Raw genomic sequence first — 23,787 nt, forward strand, 5'->3', positions numbered from 1 at the left:
ATAAATCTTCACATTTCCAGTGGATACATGTTAATGTAATTCATGTAATTCCCACATTCATAGGCCAGTAACACTTCTGGTACCCCATGGTAGCTTATTCTGTTACTATATTTCATTCGGTTCATCTTTTTGTTTTTTGGAAAAGATTGATCTTCTAAATTACAGATGCATGTTTCGATGTTTAATTAGTTACACATTGCTAATTACCTTCCAATCAGTCATGATGTTAGTGTGCTGCAAAGCAATGATTAACTGTGTTATCAAAACCAGCCAGCCCCCGCTGATCATGGAAGAATTGCTGAAAGACAGACCTACCGAGCACAGGCCCAGGGGCTCCCCAAGGCTTTCATCCAGGAGGCCGCTGTGTGTGCCCCGTGTTCACAACGTTCAGCATCATTTTCACTGTACAAATGTAGTAGTAGTAGTTTTAAGCCCAACCATGTTGTAATTTCCTAAACCTAACTATAGTGGTTTTATTGCCTAAAACTAAGCAAATGTTTTTGTTTAATTCACAAAAAGTGACCCCGAGTGGTCTGAAAGAGCGTCAGTATGTGCCGAGTTGGGATGAAAACGTGTTGCATGATCTTCCCATGCCGCTGATGTCCATACAATTACAGAATAACTAGCACTTAATGCTTCATGTTAGATTTCAACTTATTAATTAAACATTAATGTCACATTATCCCTCAATTATTCCAACTGAACAGGTTAAATTTGAAATGTTTTTGACTCATGCAGGGGGGGAACCTTCCAACAGTATGACAAGTTTAGAGAAACAGAACAGATCCAAATCAAACCAGTTGAGTTGATGTCACTGCTCTGGCTCCCTACTGGACATTTATTCACTACTGTCAATCATTTTCTTCACTTATTATGTAGAATAAATGAATGGCACACTCCCTCTACAGCTTCCTGTTTGGGTCTTTTGTTCATTAATGAGTTACACGATGCTAATTGTTGCTGTGTGTTTGAATCAGTCATGCTGTCAGCTTGCATGATGTGTCCTCAATTCTAGCCAGCACGCTCCTATGCCATGCTGTCTTTGCGCGTGTGTGCGCGTGTCTTCTTCTCCCTCTAGCCTACATCACTGTACCCCCCCCCCCCCCCCCGCCCCCCCCCCACACACACACACACACACACACAAACACACACACACTCTCCTCTCCTCTCCTCTCCCTCACACATATACACACCAGTCCCACCTCCCTATACCCAAACTACAGTGAAGCACATTCAACGGATTCTCCGCAGTGCTGAAAGAGCAGAGTGAAGAACAGAAGGAGAAAGAGGAGGAGTGAAAGAGGGGGAGAAAAGAGAGGAGAAGAGGGGAGGTACGGGGAAACACGGAAAAAGAGAGAGTGTGTGTGTGTGTGTGTGTGTGTGTGTGTGCGGCGCGAGCAGGAAAGAGGGAGGGAGAGAGAGAGAGAAAGAGAGATAAGGGGAAAACTGCACATTTGGTGCCAGGCTTCCCAGTGCGCACAGATCTGTCGTCGGCTGCACCGTCCGACCAGCTCTCCGCTCTGCAGGGTGAGTAAACCAAACCCTCCATTCCACCATTTATCAGCCATCATACTGTATCACCTCACCTCTTCCAGCCTCCCCCTTTTAAAGCTACTCCAAATCTCTAGGCTTGTTGAGGCGAGCTCCGCTTCTTCTTTTGGTTTGCGCACGACATGACTTGTGTATCGGCTGCAGGGATGAGAGATGATGCTCATCATGCATGTGACTGCTCATCATGCATGTGACTGCTCATCATGCATGTGACTGTGTGTTGACAGACATTTTTAGCACCCTCCTTAAAAAAAGAAGCCAGGGATGTTGTATGAAAGAGAGGAGCCTGAAGTGTCTGTGCTCGGCTCGGTGTGAGGAGAGGATGTGCGCGGTTCTGTTGACAGCGGCTGATGACAGCGGCTGATGACAGCTGCTTCTCTCCAGCCTGCTAGCGGAGGAATGGACTGTACAGGGATTAGGGTGGCGCATTGGGAAGGAGCGCGCTGCTGTAACACCGTACCGTCAATATAGAGCCTGGACACCAGCACGGTGAAGCCACGACGCTCCCACAGGCGCGTGGATGGAGAGAAGAGGGAGGGAGGGAGGGAGTGGAGGGGAGGCAAAGTGTGTGTGGATGATGTGTCACTACAGTACGTGTGTGTGTGTGTGTCAGAGAGAGGAGATGGGAGGATAGGAAAGGGAGGAGAGAGTGAGGCAAACATGTGAGACTGTGTGCATATATGTGTGTGTGTGTGTGTGTGTGTGTGTGTGTGTGTGTGTGTGCTCTAAAAAGTCTTGGCTCCTTCTTGGGGAACCCATCCTGTGATACTGTTCCAGCAGACTGCACCACGTCTTATTGGGTCCATCTCTCTCTCTCTCTCTCTCTCACTCACTCACTCTCTCTACTTATTGTACATATATATCATATATATGCTAGTGTGTGTGTGTGCAGGGGTGTAGTTGAGGGTATACGTACGAGGGTACACCTATCAGCCAAATAGCCATTGGCATATATAGAAGAGTATACCCATTTATTCCTCGGTAAGCCACCCATCTGTACCTAGTAGTACACCCACCTTATCAACGAGCACTACACACTGTGTGTGTGTGTGTGTGTGTGTGTGTGTGTGTGTGTGTGTGTGTTGTTGTGTATGGAAAAGGGATGAGGAGACAGAGTGACAGATTTCCAGCTTTATCCAGTCTGCATTCTAGTAATGATAATATAATATAATGGTAATGATAATATATAATAATATAACGATAGAAGGATTTAATATGCTGTAATATAGCTTTAAATGACATCACGCAGCTTTTAGAGTGTTAAAGGAGACCTTATTATGGCACATTTGTAAAATCTGTGTTAATGTCTGTCATATGGAGGTTTAACCTTTATGTGAAAGCTTTTGCATTAGCTGCTCTAATGCTGCATTAATGTCACGTGGAATGGAAGCCAATGACAGAAAAGATTCCCCATGGTTACAACATGCAAGCCATCACACATCCAAGATAGAGATTAACAGTAGCATTAATAACACATTAAGCGAATAGTTTTATATTTCTAGTGTTGAGCTGTGAGGAAATGTGAAATAATGTGCATTCACCACATTAGCATTAATATGGTGCAGTGGCCTTAGTTGGTGGATTTAAGCTGATTGAGAGATCCATGTTTCTTTTCCTTTATGACAATGTGAGATTTCCCAACTGGAAGTCCAAGAATGGTACTAGGGATGTCCATAATTAACTGTTTTACCGTTAACCGACATTAAGCATTTTAACCGATTAACACTATCGGATAAAACGGTTAAAAGAAATGTTAATAATTAACGAGCTGCTCAGAGGAGCAGCTCGTCTCTTTAAGGAGAAAAGCTGGTCCACTTTAACAGCCCACCTTAAGAGGCGGAGCCGGAGTTGCACGATACAGGAAGTCGGCTCTGGTCTCCGGCTCGTTCATTCACCGACAAATAAACTGTAGACACACTGCTACACCTACGATCACAACTAGAACGCCACCAACAACCTCACACTCACCACCAACACACACACACACGGTCTGTTGGAAACTCAATAAAGCTACGCAGACTACGTGTGGCGGCGAGAACGAAGCCTCCGGCAATGCTAGAGCTGCTAACGTAGCACAAATACACACACTGTTTGTTGGACACTCGCTAAAGTTACGCCGGCAGACACACAGCTGACAACCTGCTAAACTAAACTAAATGTGCGGTGGAGACTTTTACTGGGAAAGTAGCTGCATGTCCGCGACACTACACGCAGCATCGTAGCTGCTAAGTTAACGCTCCCGGACGGTGAACTGGAGACAGTGAACGCAGCATCGTAACTGCTAAGTTAACGCTCTCTAAGTTTGAGACTTGGCTGGCTGAAACAAAGACATTGCCTGAGTGGCCGTGGATGAAGAGTGCTTGCGGTCAATATTTGACTTTCTGTCATGTTTTATATTTCCCGCACAACCGCTGCCAACTCTTAGTTTATTTATTCATCTGTTCTGTTTTCATGCCTCATCATTAACCTCTCTTGTCATTTCAGAGCCTGCCCCGCCCTGCTGCTTACAATCACCTCATTCCCTTCACCTGGGTTTCCCTGGCCACCTCCTCACCTGCAGCTTGTTCACTCATCAGTTCCTCAGCCTATTTAAACCCATCCTATTTAAACCCATCCTATTTAAACCCATCCCATTTCACCAGTCACTTTCCAGATTGTCTAGAATTCTTTCCACCCAGCTTTCCAGCATTTCCTTGTCCTGTCTGATTCACTAGTGATTACTTGGTATTGACCTCTGCCTGTTTTACTAAGTAAAAGCTTTTCTTTACCGTTGAGCTGCCTGTCTCCTGTTGTGCTTTTGGGTTCCACTCTGCCAGTTTTATTAGTAGCCTGACACCCGCAGCAGTAACATGAATTTGTTTGGAATAAACTGCAGAACATTAATAGCAACCAAACATAGATGAACATGTTACAGTCCTATCCACACTATCTAAAGGTGATACCTTGGAAATGCTTTGCACCATGACGAACACGTTCAACAGAAAGTGTTTCAAGCATCTAAAACCTCAAATATAAACATCAGGGATTGGTCTCAGCCCTCCTCAATCAAAACCCAAAGGGGTTCGTAACACTGTGGCCATTTTGCAACAACAATCCAACTGTACGAAATCCATCTCAGAAGAGAAAGAGATCAGTTCTGTTTTTTATTGACAAGAAAAGAAAAACTTCTGCTGTCCTGCTCTTCATTATCGTCATTATGACAACACAAGTACAGTTTAGGAAATAGATAGAATTGGTTGGTTGACCTTTAAGACCAATGTTTACAATGTATGAGTTCCTCCTCTCAAAGAGAAGAGTGGCTCTCTGGCATTGTCAGCTCAAATGTCCTGTACGGTGGGTCAGAAGGTCAGAAGGTCAGGCATGATATACAAGCGTTGAGTCGACTGCAGAGATGTTTAAAGATGTGCACTCTGCTTGTATAAGACGTGAAGTATCATCATCATCAGTTGGCGTGCAGCTCTCTGAGGTGAGGGAGAATGAATCACAGACTAACTTCAGTTGTTTAAATGGCTGATTGATGGTGTGAGTCACCAACAACGGCAGGCTCAGTGCTTCAGTTCCCACCGGGGTTACTCAAGGTACTGTAAAGTCCTTGAGATACATTTGTCCACCAGAGAGATAACAACACGTCTCTGCTGTCAGGTTAATAACTTATGACTCCAGATTTCATGTTTTACAGCAACAGGATGGTTTAGTTGTGATGAATTATCTTCTCTAACTGATGAAACCGTATCCAAGAATTTAAAGATTTTACATGGGGCCTATAACCACATTTAACCAGCATTGGTTCTGTGTTTGTTTCTGATCTCTAATCTATTAAGCATGAGGTTTGAGTGGATGGTTGGGCATAGAATAAGACTCAGACATATTTGCATCCCATTACCTAACTGTCAATGAGTCCTTATAACCATAATCACAATCCTCTCCTAACCTTCATCAAGTAGTTTTTGTTGCCTAAACCAACCGAACAGTTTTGGAAGGCACTAGCAAATGAAGACGTGACCTGTTGGGAAAGGTTTCAGTATGCTCAACCCGATCTCATGGGGAGGCGTATAAGTAGCATGTCATTTTAAGGACATGATAATGTCATGTCATGATTTAAGCAACAAAACTACGATAACGGCGTAGTTAGATTTAAGCGACTTATTTAGGTTTAGGAAAAACATCATGATTGGGCTTCAAATAAGTACATAAACTAAGTCAAATATGTACGTAAGCAATGTAAAATAAGTATGGAAAACACGTCACAAACATCACTAACTTTACTTCAAATTAACTCATCAATACTGGGACACGAACACCGCTCTCCTGGTTGAAAATCCTATGTTTATTGGACCCATCCACCGCAAGTAGTCGTACTCCCTGTTTATTCTACATCACTAGCTCTGAGCGTAGCATATTCACGTGGATGTGTTTACATTGCAATCAATGAAACATGACATGAAACAGGCTGGTCTCATACACTGTTTGTAGCTATACCTACGAAAAAAAAATGCACTGTAATTCGTATGTATCCCACAAAATAAAGTCATATTTAATCCACTTAATCGTGAACCAGGAAGTATAAAGATCGGCGAACGCCGCGTAGGGAGGAGGTCGGATGTACGGTTGGGTCAAAAAACACCAGACTTTTGCCCAGGACACAGGACAATGGTCAACATTGATTTATTTGTCACATAACTTACATATTTAAGTAACGCCACAAAATGTTCCTAAGCAGTTAAGTAGCTTTGTTGCCTAAACCTAAGGACGTTGTTTCCTGTGAAGACTGGAGTTTATTTTCGAAAGACGAGCGGAAGTTGACACGAGTTGCTGGACATTCGAAGGAAAACAAATGAAAAAGGAGAAAGAACTTTTTCGTAAGATAACGGGAACTGTTGTATGAGAATACGTTGCGTGAAATGACAAAAAAAGCAAGAATGGCGTTGTTATTGCACATGAAATGACTTAGTTGCTGTAATTCATATGCCGTTTGGTGAAGCCGGGCTGGTATGCTTTATACACACTAGTTCATGTCGTCCAACTACATCTAAAGACTAACATGCTTTTTGCTCTGAATGACCACATGCCGTCACAGCCTCATTTTGCATTATGCTGCCTTTCTGATATCTCTCCAAGAGCTGTGTGTTCCAACAAATGAGGATAAAGGAACACTTTCATACTCTCAAAGGCATTCATGGTGTTACACTCTGTTGTACTTACAAAAAGCAATGAAAATAGTTAAAAACCCATCCACCCCAACCTCCTCCCTACACAGCGCTTGACGCTCTTTATACTTCCCGATTCACAATTATTTGCTGACTATCACAATTTTTTTTTTAAATTTGTGTCTATGTACACAAATGAATACATTCATTTTGGTGACTATTTCACGTACTGCTGTGAGACTGGGCTGGATTGTCAGTTTTGGAAAAGTTACAACAACTGTCGGACTTATCCCTCCCAATTCTGATGTAGGAAGGTGTGAGGTGGGGAGGTTTCTAATGCTTCCAATACCATTTGTTAGGAGTCAAAATCTGCCTTTGTGCAACCTGGCCCAGATTCACCCATTGGGTCGGGTCCTCTCAGGTTCAAACCGAGAATCAAAAGCTAAACTAAAAATAAATCAGTGCAGTCGAGCAGAAAACAAAGCTGTTTTATTTCTGACAAGCTGACGTTTTGGAGATGCTAGCTTCCCAACCAACAGCAGCTGTATATGTTCAGTGTTTGTATCATGCACAGTTGAGGTCGATTCCCCCTCTGGCCAAAGCCAAATGTGACCTCAAACTCAAATTATACAACATTCAAACTGAGTGAAGGTGAATGAATGTGGCACAGCTTTTTTTGTGAATGCTGTTCTGCACATGCACAGGCATGTAGGATGTGTCACACTTCACACTGGCTGCCTGCCAGCCCTGGTGCACGTGTGTGACGTAGAGTATGTGTGTGTGGTACAAGGACTTTCCTCCGTTTTTGGGCCAAGGTCTTTCCCTGTAAGCTCCCTTTGCTTTTCTTCTCCCGTCCTCTGTTATTCTCCCATTGTATCTCTGCTCATCCCTCCCTCTATTCTATCCACATCTCCTCAGCACATTAACACACTCTTGCAGGCCTTCCCTCGTTTTCTCCAGTGTGTGTGTGTGTGTGTGTGTGTGTGTGTGTGTGTGTGTGTGTGTGTGTGTGTGTTCTTACCCGCCACATAAGCTAATTATCTTTATCAGTCCAGCAGTCGTTGTACAGACTACAGGACGAGGGTTTGTTTCCCAAAGCTTTCATCGTCTTAAGTACCGCTTTGAGAAATGAGAGTCTTCTTGCGGCTCCCGGAGATGTGAACGTGGTTCAGCATCGTTTTTACGAACGTCTCGTCTGGAGAATTGTGATGCTATTTTTAAAACATAATTTGTTTTGGGCATTTTAGAGCAAATAATTTTTTTCTTGAACAGCACTTACCTCCTCCGTCACTCTTCTTTCTCTGCTTGTCCTTTTCCTCGTTCCTTCCTGACTCTATTCTTATTGTCCATAAACCCTTTGAGCACTTCTCATGCCTCATAGATGTATCTGACCTTCTAGCCCTCCCTATTCCTTTTTCTTTTGTCTCTGTCTTTATTTATTGTCCTTCCTCTCATCATCCCCTCCTGCATGATTCCTCTCTGCTCTTCATCTTGTCTTCCATTCTTCCCGTCTTTAAATATCCATCTCTTATCCTGCCAGTTGGCACCAGCCTCTCACTGCTGACAGAGGGACATATTGCCTTCTCAACAGAAAACAAACCAACCACCCCCCCAACGCTATAGCAAGCTAACCTGGGAACACCATCTGTGGAGCCCCGCCCGGCACCATGGGACGTGTAGTTTGGTGGTGCCCAGCAGTTGCTTTGCCCTGCTTCATATTGACCCGTCAATGCTGCAGAGTCTTTCATCTCTGTTTCATCTCATTCCATTCTTTTATTTCTTCGCCACTTCTTCATTTGGGGAGCCAAGATTTCAATCCTCTCAGGCTGCCTGTTATAGCTACAAGCTTCCTAGAAGCTATAAGAGATGTATTCAAATAGTGATTCTTATTGGTGTCAGGGTTTTTGTTGTAGGAACTATGCTAGCACTTGTACTTATAAATACTGAGGTCATTATTCCAAATTCACTGAACACAGGAATTCTGACTAGCCACCAAAGACTTGAATGAATATTTAAAAATTATAATTTAATTAACTCATTTAAATGTTCAGTTATTGTTTTTGTAAATGTTATCTTTCTAATTATGGACTAAACAGTCCTGTCTCCTAAAATGATGTTCCCATACAACGGAACTGCATTGTGAATTATGTTTTGAGGGTAACATATTTCGTCAAGGATTACATTTGTTTTTGACATATCACAAATACGTTTGTAATGATAGTCAATGTTCACTTATTTAAATTTACAATCAGAACGTAACAAACCATGATATTTGACTAAATCTAACCAAGTAGTTTTGAGGGTTTTTGTCTTGTTTTGTTCTAATTTACAACGTTAACGTGTTTAAAACTGTTTAATTTACAACGTTAACGTGTTTAAAACTGTTTAAAAGTGCAACACTAATCCAGGAGAAAATACGTTTCTCCAAACGTAATTGAGAACACAGTTTAGTTGTATGGGAACGTCATTTTGTAGGAGACAGGGTTGGATCTAAATATTGTTTTAAAGCTTTCTCTACAATATTCTGGTGTTGAATACTAAAGCCCTTTTAATTTATTTAGCTTTAACCTGAAAACAGTCTGTTTTAAGATATTTAGTCTGAAATTCAAACAAAACGAAATCAAGTCAATCAGAACTAGCTTTAAAAAAAATCCACATATGTATCGTAGAACATAAACTACTCTTCATGTCACCAACTATGTCATGTCGTTGCAGAATTTATCCCTGAAATTAAAGTTAAAGCCAATGAAAACTGTAAGTTTAACTATTTAATTATGTATATATAACAATTAAGGTTCGTGCCTAAATAAGCAACAATCAAAGTTTTGAAAAAAAAAAAGAAAAATGGTGTAATTTATGAAGAGTTTAACACTCAGAAGGTTGACTTTGATCAGATTTGATTAATACATTTTGGGGGCCTTTCCTCTCACAGACTGAGAAGTAAACGTTATGCAGTGATCTGTTATGACTCATTCACCACTTTATTTGAACATGTCCAAATTCTTTATATCCTACTTGAATCCCTTATTATTGCTACATTTTGATCTGATTACAAGTTGAGTTCAGTCCACCTTGTGTGTGAGCCTCAGACAGGGCTACCATTGTGTCTTTATTCATTAAGTGAGAGTTACCAACATAATAATCACAGATAAAGTGGCTTGTTGATAGTAGATAAAGACCATCTCTCACACTGTACTGCACAATGGGCTCTTTATTAAGTAAATGGCCTTTTACCGGAAATGAATTCATATGTACAAAGCTCCTGATTAAGGGAACTTATTAGCACTCCTACACCGACAACCCCGCTTTAGTGCCTTAATTAGCAACGCACACTCATTCATTAAGTTGGACTTCATTGAGGATGCTTCTAAGCCTCCAATAAAATTAAACAGAATTAATAATGAATCCAAGTAAAAATGTAAATTGTGCTGAGGGCTATTATGTACAGCCTGTTGCTTTGTAATGAAGAGGCATTAAATTCAACCCTCGGCAATGTTCATTTTTACTTTTGGAAACTCTGCTGAAGGGGCGCAGCTGACTGGCTAACAATGCTTCGGGTCTGTGATTATGTGTATGTACTCAATGAACCGTTTTATCGTCGGTTAACAGAGAACAACAAATATTCAGATGTTGATATATCACAAGATGACAGGCAGCAGCAAGAATAAAGATCAAATGAAACCAGTAACCGTGAACATTTTCCATGCTGAAGTGCCCTTGAGCAAGAAAACTAAGCCCCGTTTTCTCCAGGACATACAGCACTATAGCTGACCCTGACCTCTGAACTGTCTGGACAGAGAGAGTGAACAGTATTGTGACAGGAGAGAGGAGAACCAGGGCTGTTGGGTGTAGTGATGATTTCAGCTCCCCAGCCGGCTGCTCACTGCTGCACTCTCCACTAAATGTTTCTCCTCCACGTCTCTACGGCGATTTGTAAATGTGTTCACAACAAATACTAAACATCAATAAGGGAAATCCTAATTATGGCAAAACATATCTTAGGGAGGAGATTAAAAAAACAAATGTAAACAGAGAACACAGATTTATAAAACATGCAGTATGGCATACTAGATAGAAAAGCAAACACTCTTTTTATTACAGCATAACTAATATAATATGTTTGTGTTTTATTTGTAGAGATATTTTAATCAAACTAGATCTTAATGGAAACATTAAATAAAGTCCCTCCTAATACTAAAAATGTACTTTAATCAGTAGTTAACTATGCCCCCTCCTCTAGCCCTTCATCCCCCCATTCTGTCCTCAATTCTTTCATTTCTTTGACGTTTATGCACTCCTTCCTTTCTAACCCTCCTCCCTACACCTCCTTCCTTCATACCTCTCCTCCTCTACCTCACCATCCACCCTCCTTTCTTCACCCCTTATAACATTGGTCTTCTCTCCCTCCTTTCTTCCTATCCTCAACTTCTTGCTCGTCCTCTTCCTTCTCTTACTCCCTTATTCCTTCCCTCCATCATCCGTTCTCTTCTCACCTCCTTCCACCCTACTTTTTCTATTTCCCCTCCTCCACTTTCTCATTTCTTTCCTCCTCCTATCTTCTACTAAATCCTCCCTCACTAGCATCCACCTTCTCTCCTCCTCTACTTTCTCTCCTCACCTTCCCTCACTACTCCTTCTTCCCCACACCATTACCTCTGGCTGTTTGTTCCTAAGCATCACTGCTCCATTCATCTGTAATTCATTACATCGCCTCTGCTCCTGGATTCTCCCAGCACACACACACAGTTAGTTAGCGGCTGGTGCGACCTGGGAATTGTGGTTATATTCTCTAGGCTTAAACTACAAAGAGAACCTCATCCCAGCCCATTTGTTGTCAGCTATCTCAGCAAACACAGGCCTGGTTCAGTGCGTGCGTGCGTGCGTGCGGGCGGGCGGGCGTGCGTTCTACAAGGCAGTTATCTTGCCCACACTTTTATATGATGCAGAGAACTGAACTACCTACAGTAGGCCTTCAAGAGTCCTGGCGTCCTACCAGCAGAGATGCCTGCGATAAATCTTGCATATCAGCTGAAAGAGAAACACACTAACATCAGTGTTGTTGAGGAAGCAAACATGGACAGCACTGCCACCCCATCATTAAACACCAGATAAGATGGACAGGCCATGATATGAATGCCTGACATATGCTCACAGAACAGGTCCTCTACTCAGAAGTAAATGCTGGCCAAACGAGCACCTGGAGGTCTGAAAAAGCGTTTCAAGGGCCAAATTTACAGTAACTACAAAACAGAGCTAAAAATGAAACAGCTGAAACTGCACCCTCAACCCGATATCACACCAAAGTGTGTAATGGACCCGTCAGTCCCCCAGAGGAGGTGTGAATGTTACACGTGTTAGGTTTAGGCAACAAAGCCACTTAAGTTTAGGAAAAACATCATGGGGTTGGGCTTAAAAAAAGTAAGTAAAATATGTAAAGAAACAACGTAACATCAGTACAGACAACGTGACAGACAACACTGACTTTCAAACAAAACATTTCTGGTTAAAAGTCCGTGGTTTTGGAGCCGTCCACCTCACCTACCACCCGCCGTTAGCGCTATTTCTCCTCTTTTATTCTAAGTCATTACATTCAATTCAGTTCAGACAACATGCCCTTCAAATGACACGTCATTATGTGACTTTGCCTTGTGCATTATCGTGTCATTCATATGCCTTTTTTTGTGCCACTGTGCTGGCACTCTGGTTTGTTAATCTCTGGTAAACTCTCTGCTGCTGAGAGACAGCTAGAGCAACATCGCTATATCAATGTAAGGCTAGCTGATTAGTTAGCCACAGAACCAGGCAGTAGTTGGCTTAATCCAATCACGATGGAGACCGAGCTAAGAGGCCTAACCTAGCTAAACTGCTGCTTAGCAGAGTCGCAGCAGCTGCCATTTTAACTGGTGAATCTAGATTAGGGGAATTTGTCACAGCCGACTGCGTTAAGTTTCACTTTAATGTTACAATCAGCTGTTTGTTTGTGTCCCGTGTTCATAATGTCCAGTCTCATTTCACTGTACAAGCATAGTAGTTTTAAGCCCAAACATGTTGTTTTTTTCCTGAACCTAACTAAGTGATTTTGTTGCCTGAACCTAAGCAAGTGTTTTCGTGTAATTCACATCGTTAAGCACGTTTACTGTGACTGAAAAGTGACCCCGAGGAGTCTGACAAAGCGTCGGTACGTGACAGGAGGAGAACGTGTTGGGAATTTATGCTTTTATGTTTAAAGTTTAGATATATTTAATCACATGTTTAAATAAATTTCATTGTTTGATGATGCATTATATTATTTTAATATAGTTTTTTTTATAATTGAATAGTAAAAACAAGTTTTCTTAAACTAGTTAAAATGGACAAGAAAGTTGTTTGCCGGGATAATCATACGGGAATTTAAGAAGAAGATGTATCTACAGACCATAGAATCTACATTTAGGTATGTAGATTATATGGCATTGATTTGTTTAGGAGGAAACAGTCGGCTGAAAAAGGCATAACATGAAGACATTACACTCTGTCTGTGTTTCACAGTTTGCAGCCTAAAAACTTCAAACCCTTCTTTCCTCAACGTCACTGCTTCTGTGATTTCTGCTCTTTGCTTTTGTAGGGCAGTACAGCTGTGTGCATTTCACAGAAGTAAAAAACAACCCCATAGTGCCCTGCAGTGAGTCTGAAAGTCTTTATATGTTTTAGTCAAGAGGACGTTAAACAGCATGAATTGAGCAATCTGAGAGCCCCCAGGGTGAAACAGTTATCTGCGTCCTGCAGGTACTCAGCTCTGTCTCTTCTGTTCCAAGTGGAGGATGGATTTGTGTGTTTTGACTCAGCAGCTCTGAGCGCCTGACTGCCTCTCATGTTGAGCCTGACATTTCCAGCACTAAGACCGATGCTTATTTACACGAGCCAAGCACAAATCACCTTTGTCTCATTCAGAGGATGTAACTTTCCCAGGCGCTGACGTCTCTCGAAGTGTCGGACATTTTTGGGTGACGTCTTGTGTTTGACTCTGCAGACAGGAGGAAGTCACGGCACTCTTTCCTCCTCCTGTCTACACTTTTACAGCACACCAACTTCTAAAAGTTTGCATGCTCTGCTGCAGTTTGGATATAGTGTATTGAGCTGTCGGCCCTGCTTTAAAATTCATGTGTTGCCTGAAAAGGTCGCACTGTCTAGCTCCCACCAGAAACACACACATACCCTTCTTATGACTTTTAAATATTTATAACTTATCTGCAAGCAAGTATTGAGACTTTAACATGGTCCTTGGGCAAGGTCATACCAGAAAGCTCAACTATCTTTAAGACCTTCAGAGAGTTCAAGTCAGCGATCAGACATTCTCTGGGTCTCTACTTGTATGTGTGTGTTTGCACATGCATGCTCTTCTTCATGTGATTTGTTTGCACACGTGCACATGTGAGTACTTGCACGCACACCGCCACATACCTGACGTGTCTGCCATTATCCCTGCAGGGTTCACCTGAGGCGAGGGGTGCTTTACCATATCAAATATTTGTAACGAGTGACTCATGACTGAGTGAGCGAATCCTCTCTGACACCGCTGAATCTGCTCTGCAGCGTCTCGCTTGAGTGATGAGGTCACTCCTCACTCTCTTCCTACCTGACAGCGACTTTTTTTTGCTTTTTATCTGTTCCCTTCCGATCTTGTCTGCTGAGTTCATTTTGTTCTCGGCTGTTCTCTTATCGGCTTCGCTCCTCTCTTTCTCAGCCTCATAAACAACCTTTTAAAAGTCACCGAACCTCCTTCAACATCTTGTTTTGAATGTCAGTTATTCGTAGTAAAACATGAGAACTATTTTGGATATGTATAAAAATACTGCATGAGGCAAAAAAAGACAAACTGAAAAATGGCAACGCAATCACAACACAGCTTAGGCAAATGATATTGAGAACATATTGACACCTTTCTGTGGGCCGTGTGTTGCCAAAAGTAGAGCTTGTGAGACTTCCGGTGACGTCATGATAGGAGTAGCAGCTTGATTCACCAGCTGCAGGGAGAAAACCCTCAAAAACCAGCCAAATCATTAGTTTAAGTCTAAATATTTAATACAAACTGCTTACAACGAAAGCTGAAATGTCGTGCCAAGATAGGACGCAGCAAAGAAAGGCAAAGCGGCTAAAAAAGAAGATAAACGGGACCAAATGGATGTGTCCTCAAACAGTGAAGAGTACACTGAAAGCAACATGGCTGCCGTACTCACAGAACTCCGCAACCTACGAAAGGAACATACGGAGGCTTCTCGAGACACGAAGACCACCTTATATAGGGTTGAATCCACCCTCAATGATGTGATGGAGGGTACGGCAAAATTGGAACAACAAGTAGTGGAGGTCGCTACCATTCGCTACCTTCTCTGTAGAGAAGCCAAACTGTCAGCCAAGTGTGAAGACCTCGAGTCCAGAGCAAGACGAAACAACCTTCGTATATATGGGGTGAAAGAGGGGGAAGAACGGAATGATATGATTAACTTCATAACCAACTTGATGCGCACCTCACTCGACCTGCCAGATGAGCTGGACCTGTGTGTGGAGAGAGCACATCGATCACTGACTATGAAACCAAGGGACTGCCCCTCCAAGAGACTACAGAGTCAAAGAAAAGATACTTCAACAAGCCTGGAAAGAGCGAGAGGTGACATCAAGGACAGAATGTCTTTTTTGACCAGGACTACACATCGGACGTACAGAAGAAACGTAAGCAGGTACAGGAGGTCATCAAACAACTTAAGGAGAAAAAAGTGAAAGCACAATCCCCTTTCCCAGCTCAACTGAAAATTCACCTGGAATCCGGGGTGAAGACCTTCACGACTATCGCGGATGCGCCCCCACCCTCAAGGAGATGGGAATACATGTTAAGGTGGAGGACCTGGAGACTCACAGAAGGAGCTGTTGCGCAACCACTGGGTCTCGGCGCCGACAACAAACAGAGCAGGCCCATCAACGATGACAAACACGGACTTGCAGATTTTTGTTCGAAGCAAGGGATGAATAGCAAACGACTTTAAGATGTAAGTAGACTGAAAAGAAACTGTTATATAGCGCTGGTTTTGAACCAGGTTTATATGTCTGCTTAGTTTGTCTTTATAGTAACAAGGATTTATAATAGGCTGGCCCCTATAACTAAAGAAGAAAAAGGACAACATGGGGTTTATCCCTCCACAGGATGAAGGGCTAAGGTATTTTGATTTAGTTTAATTTAATTTCTGTTTTATTTTACCTTAGGCAACTCTAATTTCAGCAATTTTGCTGTCAGATAGTTGCAATAGCACAGTGTGCATTTCCCCAGAGAGGTTTTAGTCACAACTCTCTGTACAACAACTGGTTAGTTGGATGTTTGTTCAATCAGTTGGGTGTTTGGAAGTCAGTTCTCGTTCTCTTGTTATGTATAAGTTCTTTCTTTTCATGATGTTTGATGATTATTTCCTTGATTCTAAGAGTCGTACAGTCATATGTTGTAACTCAGAGGGTATACAGGTGCATGTTGAACTACTGACATGGAGGCCTGGGTGGAGAACTAGGTTGAAGGATAATATTAATGTCTTTTCCGTACATTAATGAACAATTTGATCATAGCTACCAATAATGTCCGTGGATTGAATCATCCTATTAAAAGAAAAAATATATATAATCAGCTAAATAAATTGCAATGTTCCATCGCTTCACTACAGGAAACCCACCTATCAGAAGGTGAACATAAAAAATGAAGAAGGGAATGGGTAAATTAAGTTTATTGTTCTTCATTTGGTAAAAAAGGGGAGTAGCAATTTTAATTAATAAGACACTGGCCTTTTCATTGGAAAAGACTATCCAAGATCAAATGGGGAGGTTTGTTATGGTAGTGGGCACAATAGGGGAGAAGGAGGTATCTATTTTGAATCTGTATGCCCCGAATGAATACGATCATAATTTCTTTGAGGAAATTGCAAATGTCATTGCTGCTAATGCTAAGGGCATGATGATAGTCGGGGGGACTTTAATGCTGTACAAGATGGAAGAATAGATAGAACACCTGCAGAAAGGGGACCCCAAATAAAAAAAAACAAAGCACTTAATGCTATGATTTCAGAATTAGGACTTGTGGATCCTTGGAGATTCAAAAACCCTAAAGAGAATGACTATAGTTTCTTTTCAAATGTTCATACTCCAGGATCAACTTTTTTTGTCTCTCCCAACAATATTTGTATAAAGTAGTAGATTGTCATATTGAACCGATAACGTTGAGTGACCATGCCTCTGTCATGTTAAATATAGATTTAGGTAGAGGAAATGTTTTCAGATATTGGAGACTAAAAAACCACAGGAGCACATACAATTCTTCCTGACCTAAAAGAAACCAGGAAGGCTCTAGACAAGCTCCTCACTTATAAAGCAGAAGTGCTTTAAGATTTTCCAAACAGAGATATTATGAGATGGGAAACAGAGCCAGCGGCCTGTTAGCTTTTCAACTTCGTAAAGCTCAGGCTAATCGTTTGGTTCCTAAAATTGTACATGCCATACATAAAAAAACAGTTTCTCATCCAAAGGAAATAGCTGATGCCTTTGCATCATTTTATAAAAAGCTATACGAAGAACCAAAACTAAACACACTAACTGATAATTCTGAAGTCTTTCTTACCAGTTTAAATGTACCCTCACTATCAGAAGATGAAGCATTACAGACGACATCAGATATTACGGAAGCTGAAATACAGGAAGCCATAAAAAACTAAAAAACAACAAATCTCCAGGGACAGATGGACTCCCTGGAGAATTCTATAAATGTTTCATAGATGATTTAGCACCGACTTTAACAAAAGTTTTCAACTATGCGCTCTCCAGAGGTGAAGCTCCAAATACATGGTCAGAGGCCATTATATCAGTGATCCACAAAGACGGTAAAGACCCAACATTGTTTGAAGGGTATAGACCCATCAGCCTGCTCGGTAATGATTTGAAGCAACTGACTAATATCCTGGCAAAGAGGATGCAGAAAATTATAGCAAAATGTATTAATCCGGACCAGACAGGCTTTATCCCTGGCAGACGAGGAGCTAATAATATAAGGAGAACGTTTATTTTATAACATGTGCCAAGAAAAGTGTGCAAAACTCTATGCTAATTAGTTTAGATTCACAGAAACCATTCGATACTGTGAATTGGCAATTCCTGACTAAAACACTGGCTGCTATGGGATTCCACCCAAAGTTTACTGAGTGGATAATGGTTATATACACAAATCCAAAGTCGTGTGTCAGAGTAAATGGATGTGGTTCGGATTTTTTCTACCTTGAGCAGTCAGGGAGATTGCCTCGGTCCCCTGCTCTTTGCTACAACTATTGAGCCCCTAGCAGCATTAATAAGGCAAAACGGTAACATTAAAGGGACTGTTTGTAAGATTCAGAAATGCTTGTTAACAGCAACACCCGAGGCCGTTAAGTCAATGAAAGTCAGCGTCGGGTTCGCGCTCGCTCGCTTCGCATAGACAGGAACGAGCATCCGTCAAAACAGTGAGGCGACACACATCAGCTAAAACCACAATATCACTCTATATTTCAGCTGTTTGGCAGTAATGTTAGCTGACCAGACGAAGGTCTCTCCATGAATCAATGCTGATCCTAGTGTTGGCTTTTCCTGCCTCAGCCTCCCGACCGGGGTTGGAGGGAGACACCGGCACCCGGTCAGAGACGATAATGTTTCTCTCTGCGGAGCCCCGTCACTTCACAAGACACGGGAAACCTCTGTTGGTCTGGAGGAGCTGCAGCAGTTATTTCTGCACAAACGTCACTAGATATTCTCAGAGCTAAACTAACTCTTCTGCAGTGTGGAGTGTGCACGCATGCACGTGAGAGGTGGAGCGAGCTGTGAGTGAAGGCAGGCAGGCAGAGGAGCAGAGGAGCAGAGTACAGCAGAGACTCCGGTCCTGGAGACCAAAGCTACGGTCTCCCCCCGCGTCCTCCGACCGCGGCCAATACTGTTTAACAGACGGGCTTCACTAGATACAACCAAGAGGTTTTGGTGCTTCACTGTAGTATGTGTTGGAGTCTGAGTCTGAACAGCGTAGCCACACGCGAGAGCGCATATGCGAGCGCGAATGGGACACCGACCCGGGTGATTTATACGTGTAAGAAGTTACAAACAGTCCCTTTAAGGGTATAAAAGACGCAGGTCAAATAGAACATAAAATCTCGCTCTACACGGACGACGTATTAATGTATATCAGTGACCCAGTTTCCTCTGTCCCAGCACTGATAAGAAACCTGAGAGAATATCGAGAATATTCAGGTTATCAAATTAACCAATCAAAATCTGAGGCAAGGATGGTGGTGGGACAATGGCCTTCACAACTAGTAGGATGATCTCAATTCCACTGGTCTAACCTAGGGTTTAGATACCTAGGAGTTGTCATAACTGCTGACACATCACAGCTATTTAAGGCCAACTATAGGAAACTGATGGATGAAATAAAAACTGACCTTGTAAGATGGGAAATCTTTCCCCTATCCCTAACAGGACGAGTGGAAACGATCCGAATGAACATTCTGCCACGGCTGCTCTTTATTTTCTAAATTCATTTGGCAAAACAAAAGACCCAGAATTAAATTTAAAAGACTTTTATGCTCAAAGGAAAATGGAGGGCTAGATTTACCTAACCCCGAAAAGTATTACTGGGCAGCCCAGCTCAGATCAATGGTGGCATGGTTATCCCAAGATAAAGATACCATATGGGTCAGTATGGAGCAGAGTGACTGCCCAAATATGCCCTTAGACACAATTCCATTCTTGAACCAAGATATCTGGAGGGCAAATAAAATTAGTAATCAATGGGTAAAAAACACTTTAAAAATATGGTCAAAGGTTAGAAAAAAGCTAGGACTCCCTATATCTATATCTAGAGCAGTGAAGATTGCACACAACATTGACTTCCCTCCATCTAAATTAGAGGCAGGCTTCAAAAAGTGGGAAGAAAAATGCTTAATCATGTTGGAGCAGTTATTTGAAGGAGGAGTCCTGTTGTCTTCTCAACAGCTTCAGCATAAACACAAACTAACAATGTACATCACCATCTAACTTAGAACACTTCTTTATGTTAACAATTAAAGGGACTATTAAAAAGAAGATCATATCATATATATATACAAGATATTACAAGAAGAACTAATGGATAACAGCTTGGACATTAAAGAAAAATGGGAACTGGAGATGAACACTATAATTTTGGATAAAACCTGGGAACTATCATGCAGAGAGGGACATAGAATAACCAATAGCCCCACTTGGAGGGAATTTGACTGGAGAGTCAGAATGAGGTTTTTCAGGACTCCTCTTGTCACATCAAAATCCGGTGGTACCTCCGATCAATGCTGGAGGGGTTGTGGCCTAACAGGAGACCACACGCACATATTCTGGGACTGTCCAAAACTACTAGAATATTGGCAAAATATACAAAAAGAAATAAAAAAATGTTTGGATATAGTCTGCCCTTAAAACAAAAATAACCTAATTTTTCTAAATTGATGTGAACTAAATGAATATGTAACAACCTGGAGATTTTTATTTTTTTAGTTTTCTATACATTTCTGTTGATATGTATTTATTATATTACTTGTTTCTACTTCTCTTCTCTTCTGGCCTAGTGTGAGTATGGGTAGGCATGTTGTTTTTCCTCCCTGTACATCTGTGTATTCTCTGGGCCTATGGACGAAGAGTGTTGCTCGTTCCTACTTGGTGGAGCGATGTGTGGACATTGTGGGGATGCCGAGGCTCACGGACTGCCTCCTAAGGACATTTGACCCTGCTGTGTTATGTTCAAACATGTGACTGTGCTGTCCAACTGTACCTGTTGAAAGGAAATTAAAAAAAAGTAAAGCTTGTACATTATTGTGTCAGTATTTACAGTTACATAAATAGTGTTTACTCAAAGCACTGCAGAAAATTTGTATTTTATAAATGCACATTAAGCCCACGGCATGTTTTACTGAACTTTATGAAGCATGCATCTTCATCTCTTAACTCGTGCAAGCTTAGCTACACATCATTGTAACCTATATGAAATGAATCAATCTGTGTTTAAGAAGAAAAACACAGATGTTAATTTTCATTCCAAAAGCTTTAACAGAGGCCTTGATTCCTTTCCCCTCTGATTCCTGTATGTGTTGTGTCTGTTGTTCTGTGTGTTTGTGTCTGTCCCCTTTTGAAACTTGTTTTAGTTGCTGCCCATCTTGACCGGAACTCCCTGGAAGAAGAGATATTGTAACTCAACTGGACGTTTCTGGTTAAATAAAGGATAAATACAATTAAGAAAAAAATGGAACATGGATCAACTTCAGCTTTAATCAGTAGTTTGCACTGTGGATGCCTGTGGCCTGGCTGTTCATAGAATTGTATAGAGCCCTATAGCAGACACAGGCAGACAGGTTATTGAATATTTGAGACTATAAAGTAATTTATGTTCATATGAAGATATATAATAATCATAATAATGTACAAAAAGGTGGTCTGAAAGTAGGGCTTTTGGATTTAGGGGGCTTGTTTTTGCTCAGTCCACCGTTGTGTTTGACTACAGCAGAGCAGCATTCTGGGTCTGTGTTTACAGTTTTTGGTCAGCAGTCCATGATGTTTCACTGACAAGAGACCACAGCATGCTGAAAGTGACCTCCATTTTGACTGGATGGATGAGGCACTGTGTGTGTGTGTGTGTGTGTGTGTGTGTGTGTGTGTGTGTGTGTGTGTGTGTGTGTGTGTGTGTGTGTGTGTGTGTGTGTGTGTGTGTGTGTGTGTGTGTGTGTGTGTGTGTGTGTGTGTGTGTGTGTGTGTGTGTGTGTGTGTGTGTGTGTGTGTGTGTGTGTGTGCGCGCGCGCGCGTGGATGTGAGAGAGATTGGGGATGTTTCTCAGTGTGTCAACAGCTGAAATGGTGCATGGCAGAGGCAGCGCTTCTGCCACCTAGTGAGTGTCAAACTGCACTGCATGTTACCTGGAAGCCTGACAGACTGCTGTGGCCTGCTGGAAGAGATGCTTCTGTCATTTTCAAAGATTTTAACTGTTTTTGGCAAAAAAGGATTGATTATGAACCTCCACCCAGAACTAACTAACTAAGCATTGCACAGCAGGCATGAACAAAATGTCTTAATATACGTATGCGTCTCCCAAAAGGAAAATATTTGAAACATATTCTGTCATTGTTGAGCCAGTAAGACTCCAGTCAGTGTACATTTATAGTAAATGCTCACTACTTTGTGCCCCTTGTATAAGGTCATTTTCTGTTGAGGGTGCAACTCATTGTTTTCCATTCTGCCTGATTTTATTCACGGTGGATTCACCTCCTGGTAGTGGTATTCTTCTTCTTCCTCTTCTTCTTCTTCTTTTTCTTCTTCATCTTCTTATTCTTATTCTTATTCTTCTTCTTCTTCTATGGCTGAAGATGGAATTAATACTTTTCCTCCAGAGTCATCTTCCTCGCTGATGATGGTATGTTTAATCACCTGATGAAGGTTGAAGGTTCATCCTGTACGTTTTGTGACAGGGCATCCTGTTGTTGGCTTATGGCCTCGCTCTCTGCCTTTACATTATGGTTTCATGTAAATTAGGGCTGCAGCTAATGATAATTTTCATTGTCAAATAATCTGTCAATTATTTCCTCGATTAATCGATTAGTTGTTTGGTCTATAAAATTTCAGAAAATGTTGAAATAAGGCGATCAGTGTTTCCCAAAGCCCAAGACGACGTCCTCAAATGTCTTATTTTGTCCACAACTCAAAGATGTTCAGTTTACTGTCATAGAGGAGGAAAGAAACCAGAACATAGTCACATTTAAGAAGCTAGAACTGTGCTTTTTGTAAAAGCTTTGGACCATAGTCGCTTGATATGTTAAGCAATGTTGAAACCTCAGGATTGGTATGAAGAGCTGTTCGATGCTTTGCTTTCCACGTGAGAATGGCTCAGTTCGTCCAAGGTTGTTCTCCTCTCAGTGGATCTCCTCTCCTCTCAGCTTTCATCTCGTCTCCTGTCCAATATTACATACATATTTAACAGCTGGAGTCAATGAAAGTCAAGAAAGATTTAAATCAGAGGCTCATCACTCACCGTTTTCGTACCTCTCTGATCTGCTTCTGCATATTTTAAGATTAAAAATCAATAAACTAAATCAATCTTCATCTGTCCTCTCCTCACCTCGTCTTTCTCACATCTTGGCATGTTTTTTTCTTCTTGTTTTTGAATTCATTCACCTCCCTTATCCTTAAATAAATGAACTGAATAGTTTCCTCCTTTCCATCCACTCCTTATGTTTATTCATTAAACACATTTATGAATGCTCTCTCCTCTTCAGCATGCAGGCTGAGCCCACATCTGATCACTACCATTGTTTTCTTTGTCTCCACAGATGAGTTCGTTCAGTACGAGGGCTCTGACGTTGCTCTCGTCCATCTTCGGGGCCTGCGGCTTGCTGTTGGTGGGCGTCGCCGTGTCAACAGACTACTGGTTGCTGATGGAGGAGGGCATCGTCCTGCAGCAGAACCAGACCACCGAGGTCAAGATGGCTCTGCACTCCGGCCTCTGGAGGGTCTGCTTCGTGGCCGGTTGGTAACAATTTCATGTCCCGATTTAGTTTTCATGATATGATTTATATTTTATTTCATACTAGTATTTTGTATCCCAATTAATTTTACAGTTGTTACGTAACCAGTAGGCGATTTGAGGAGGGGGGGTGATGCCATCCACCTTGTTAGCAAAATTACCAAAATGCATCCTCCTTGCCATCCCCTAGTAGCAGAGAGAGTGATGGGGCAGAGGGTTTGTTTGTTGAATATGTTGGTCTAGTACCTGACTCATTGATCCTTTATCTGACAGAGGTTTGTGCAAGACCCCAACATGGCTCTGAAACATCACTAAGTTAGAAGGCGGGTGAAGGCAGGGTACACCCTGGACAGGTCTACAGACTATCACAGGGCTGACACATAGAGACAGACAATCATTCACAGCTACGGGACATTTAGAGTCAACAATGAACCTGCATGTCTTTGGACTGTGGGAGGAAGCCGGAGAACCGGAGAAAACCAACACTAACACGGGGAGAACATGCAGAAGGGCCCCAAGCCT

General features: G+C 41.9%; 1 protein-coding gene across 1 annotated transcript in view; it reads left to right on the forward strand.

Moving 5' to 3' along the window:
* The first annotated feature begins 1,203 nt into the window (after window positions 1-1,203).
* LOC141754070 (voltage-dependent calcium channel gamma-7 subunit-like) overlaps window positions 1,204-23,787 on the forward strand; it is a 46,658-nt gene continuing 24,074 nt past the window's right edge. Inside the window, exons 1-2 of the mRNA XM_074612891.1 lie at window positions 1,204-1,527; window positions 23,072-23,267. Coding sequence (XP_074468992.1) covers window positions 23,072-23,267 — 196 coding nt within the window. The 5' untranslated portion in view covers window positions 1,204-1,527. The remainder of the gene's footprint in view (window positions 1,528-23,071; window positions 23,268-23,787) is intronic.

Source organism: Sebastes fasciatus, chromosome 17, assembly GCF_043250625.1.
Source record: "Sebastes fasciatus isolate fSebFas1 chromosome 17, fSebFas1.pri, whole genome shotgun sequence".
In the NCBI taxonomy this organism is placed as follows: Eukaryota; Metazoa; Chordata; class Actinopteri; order Perciformes; family Sebastidae; genus Sebastes; species Sebastes fasciatus.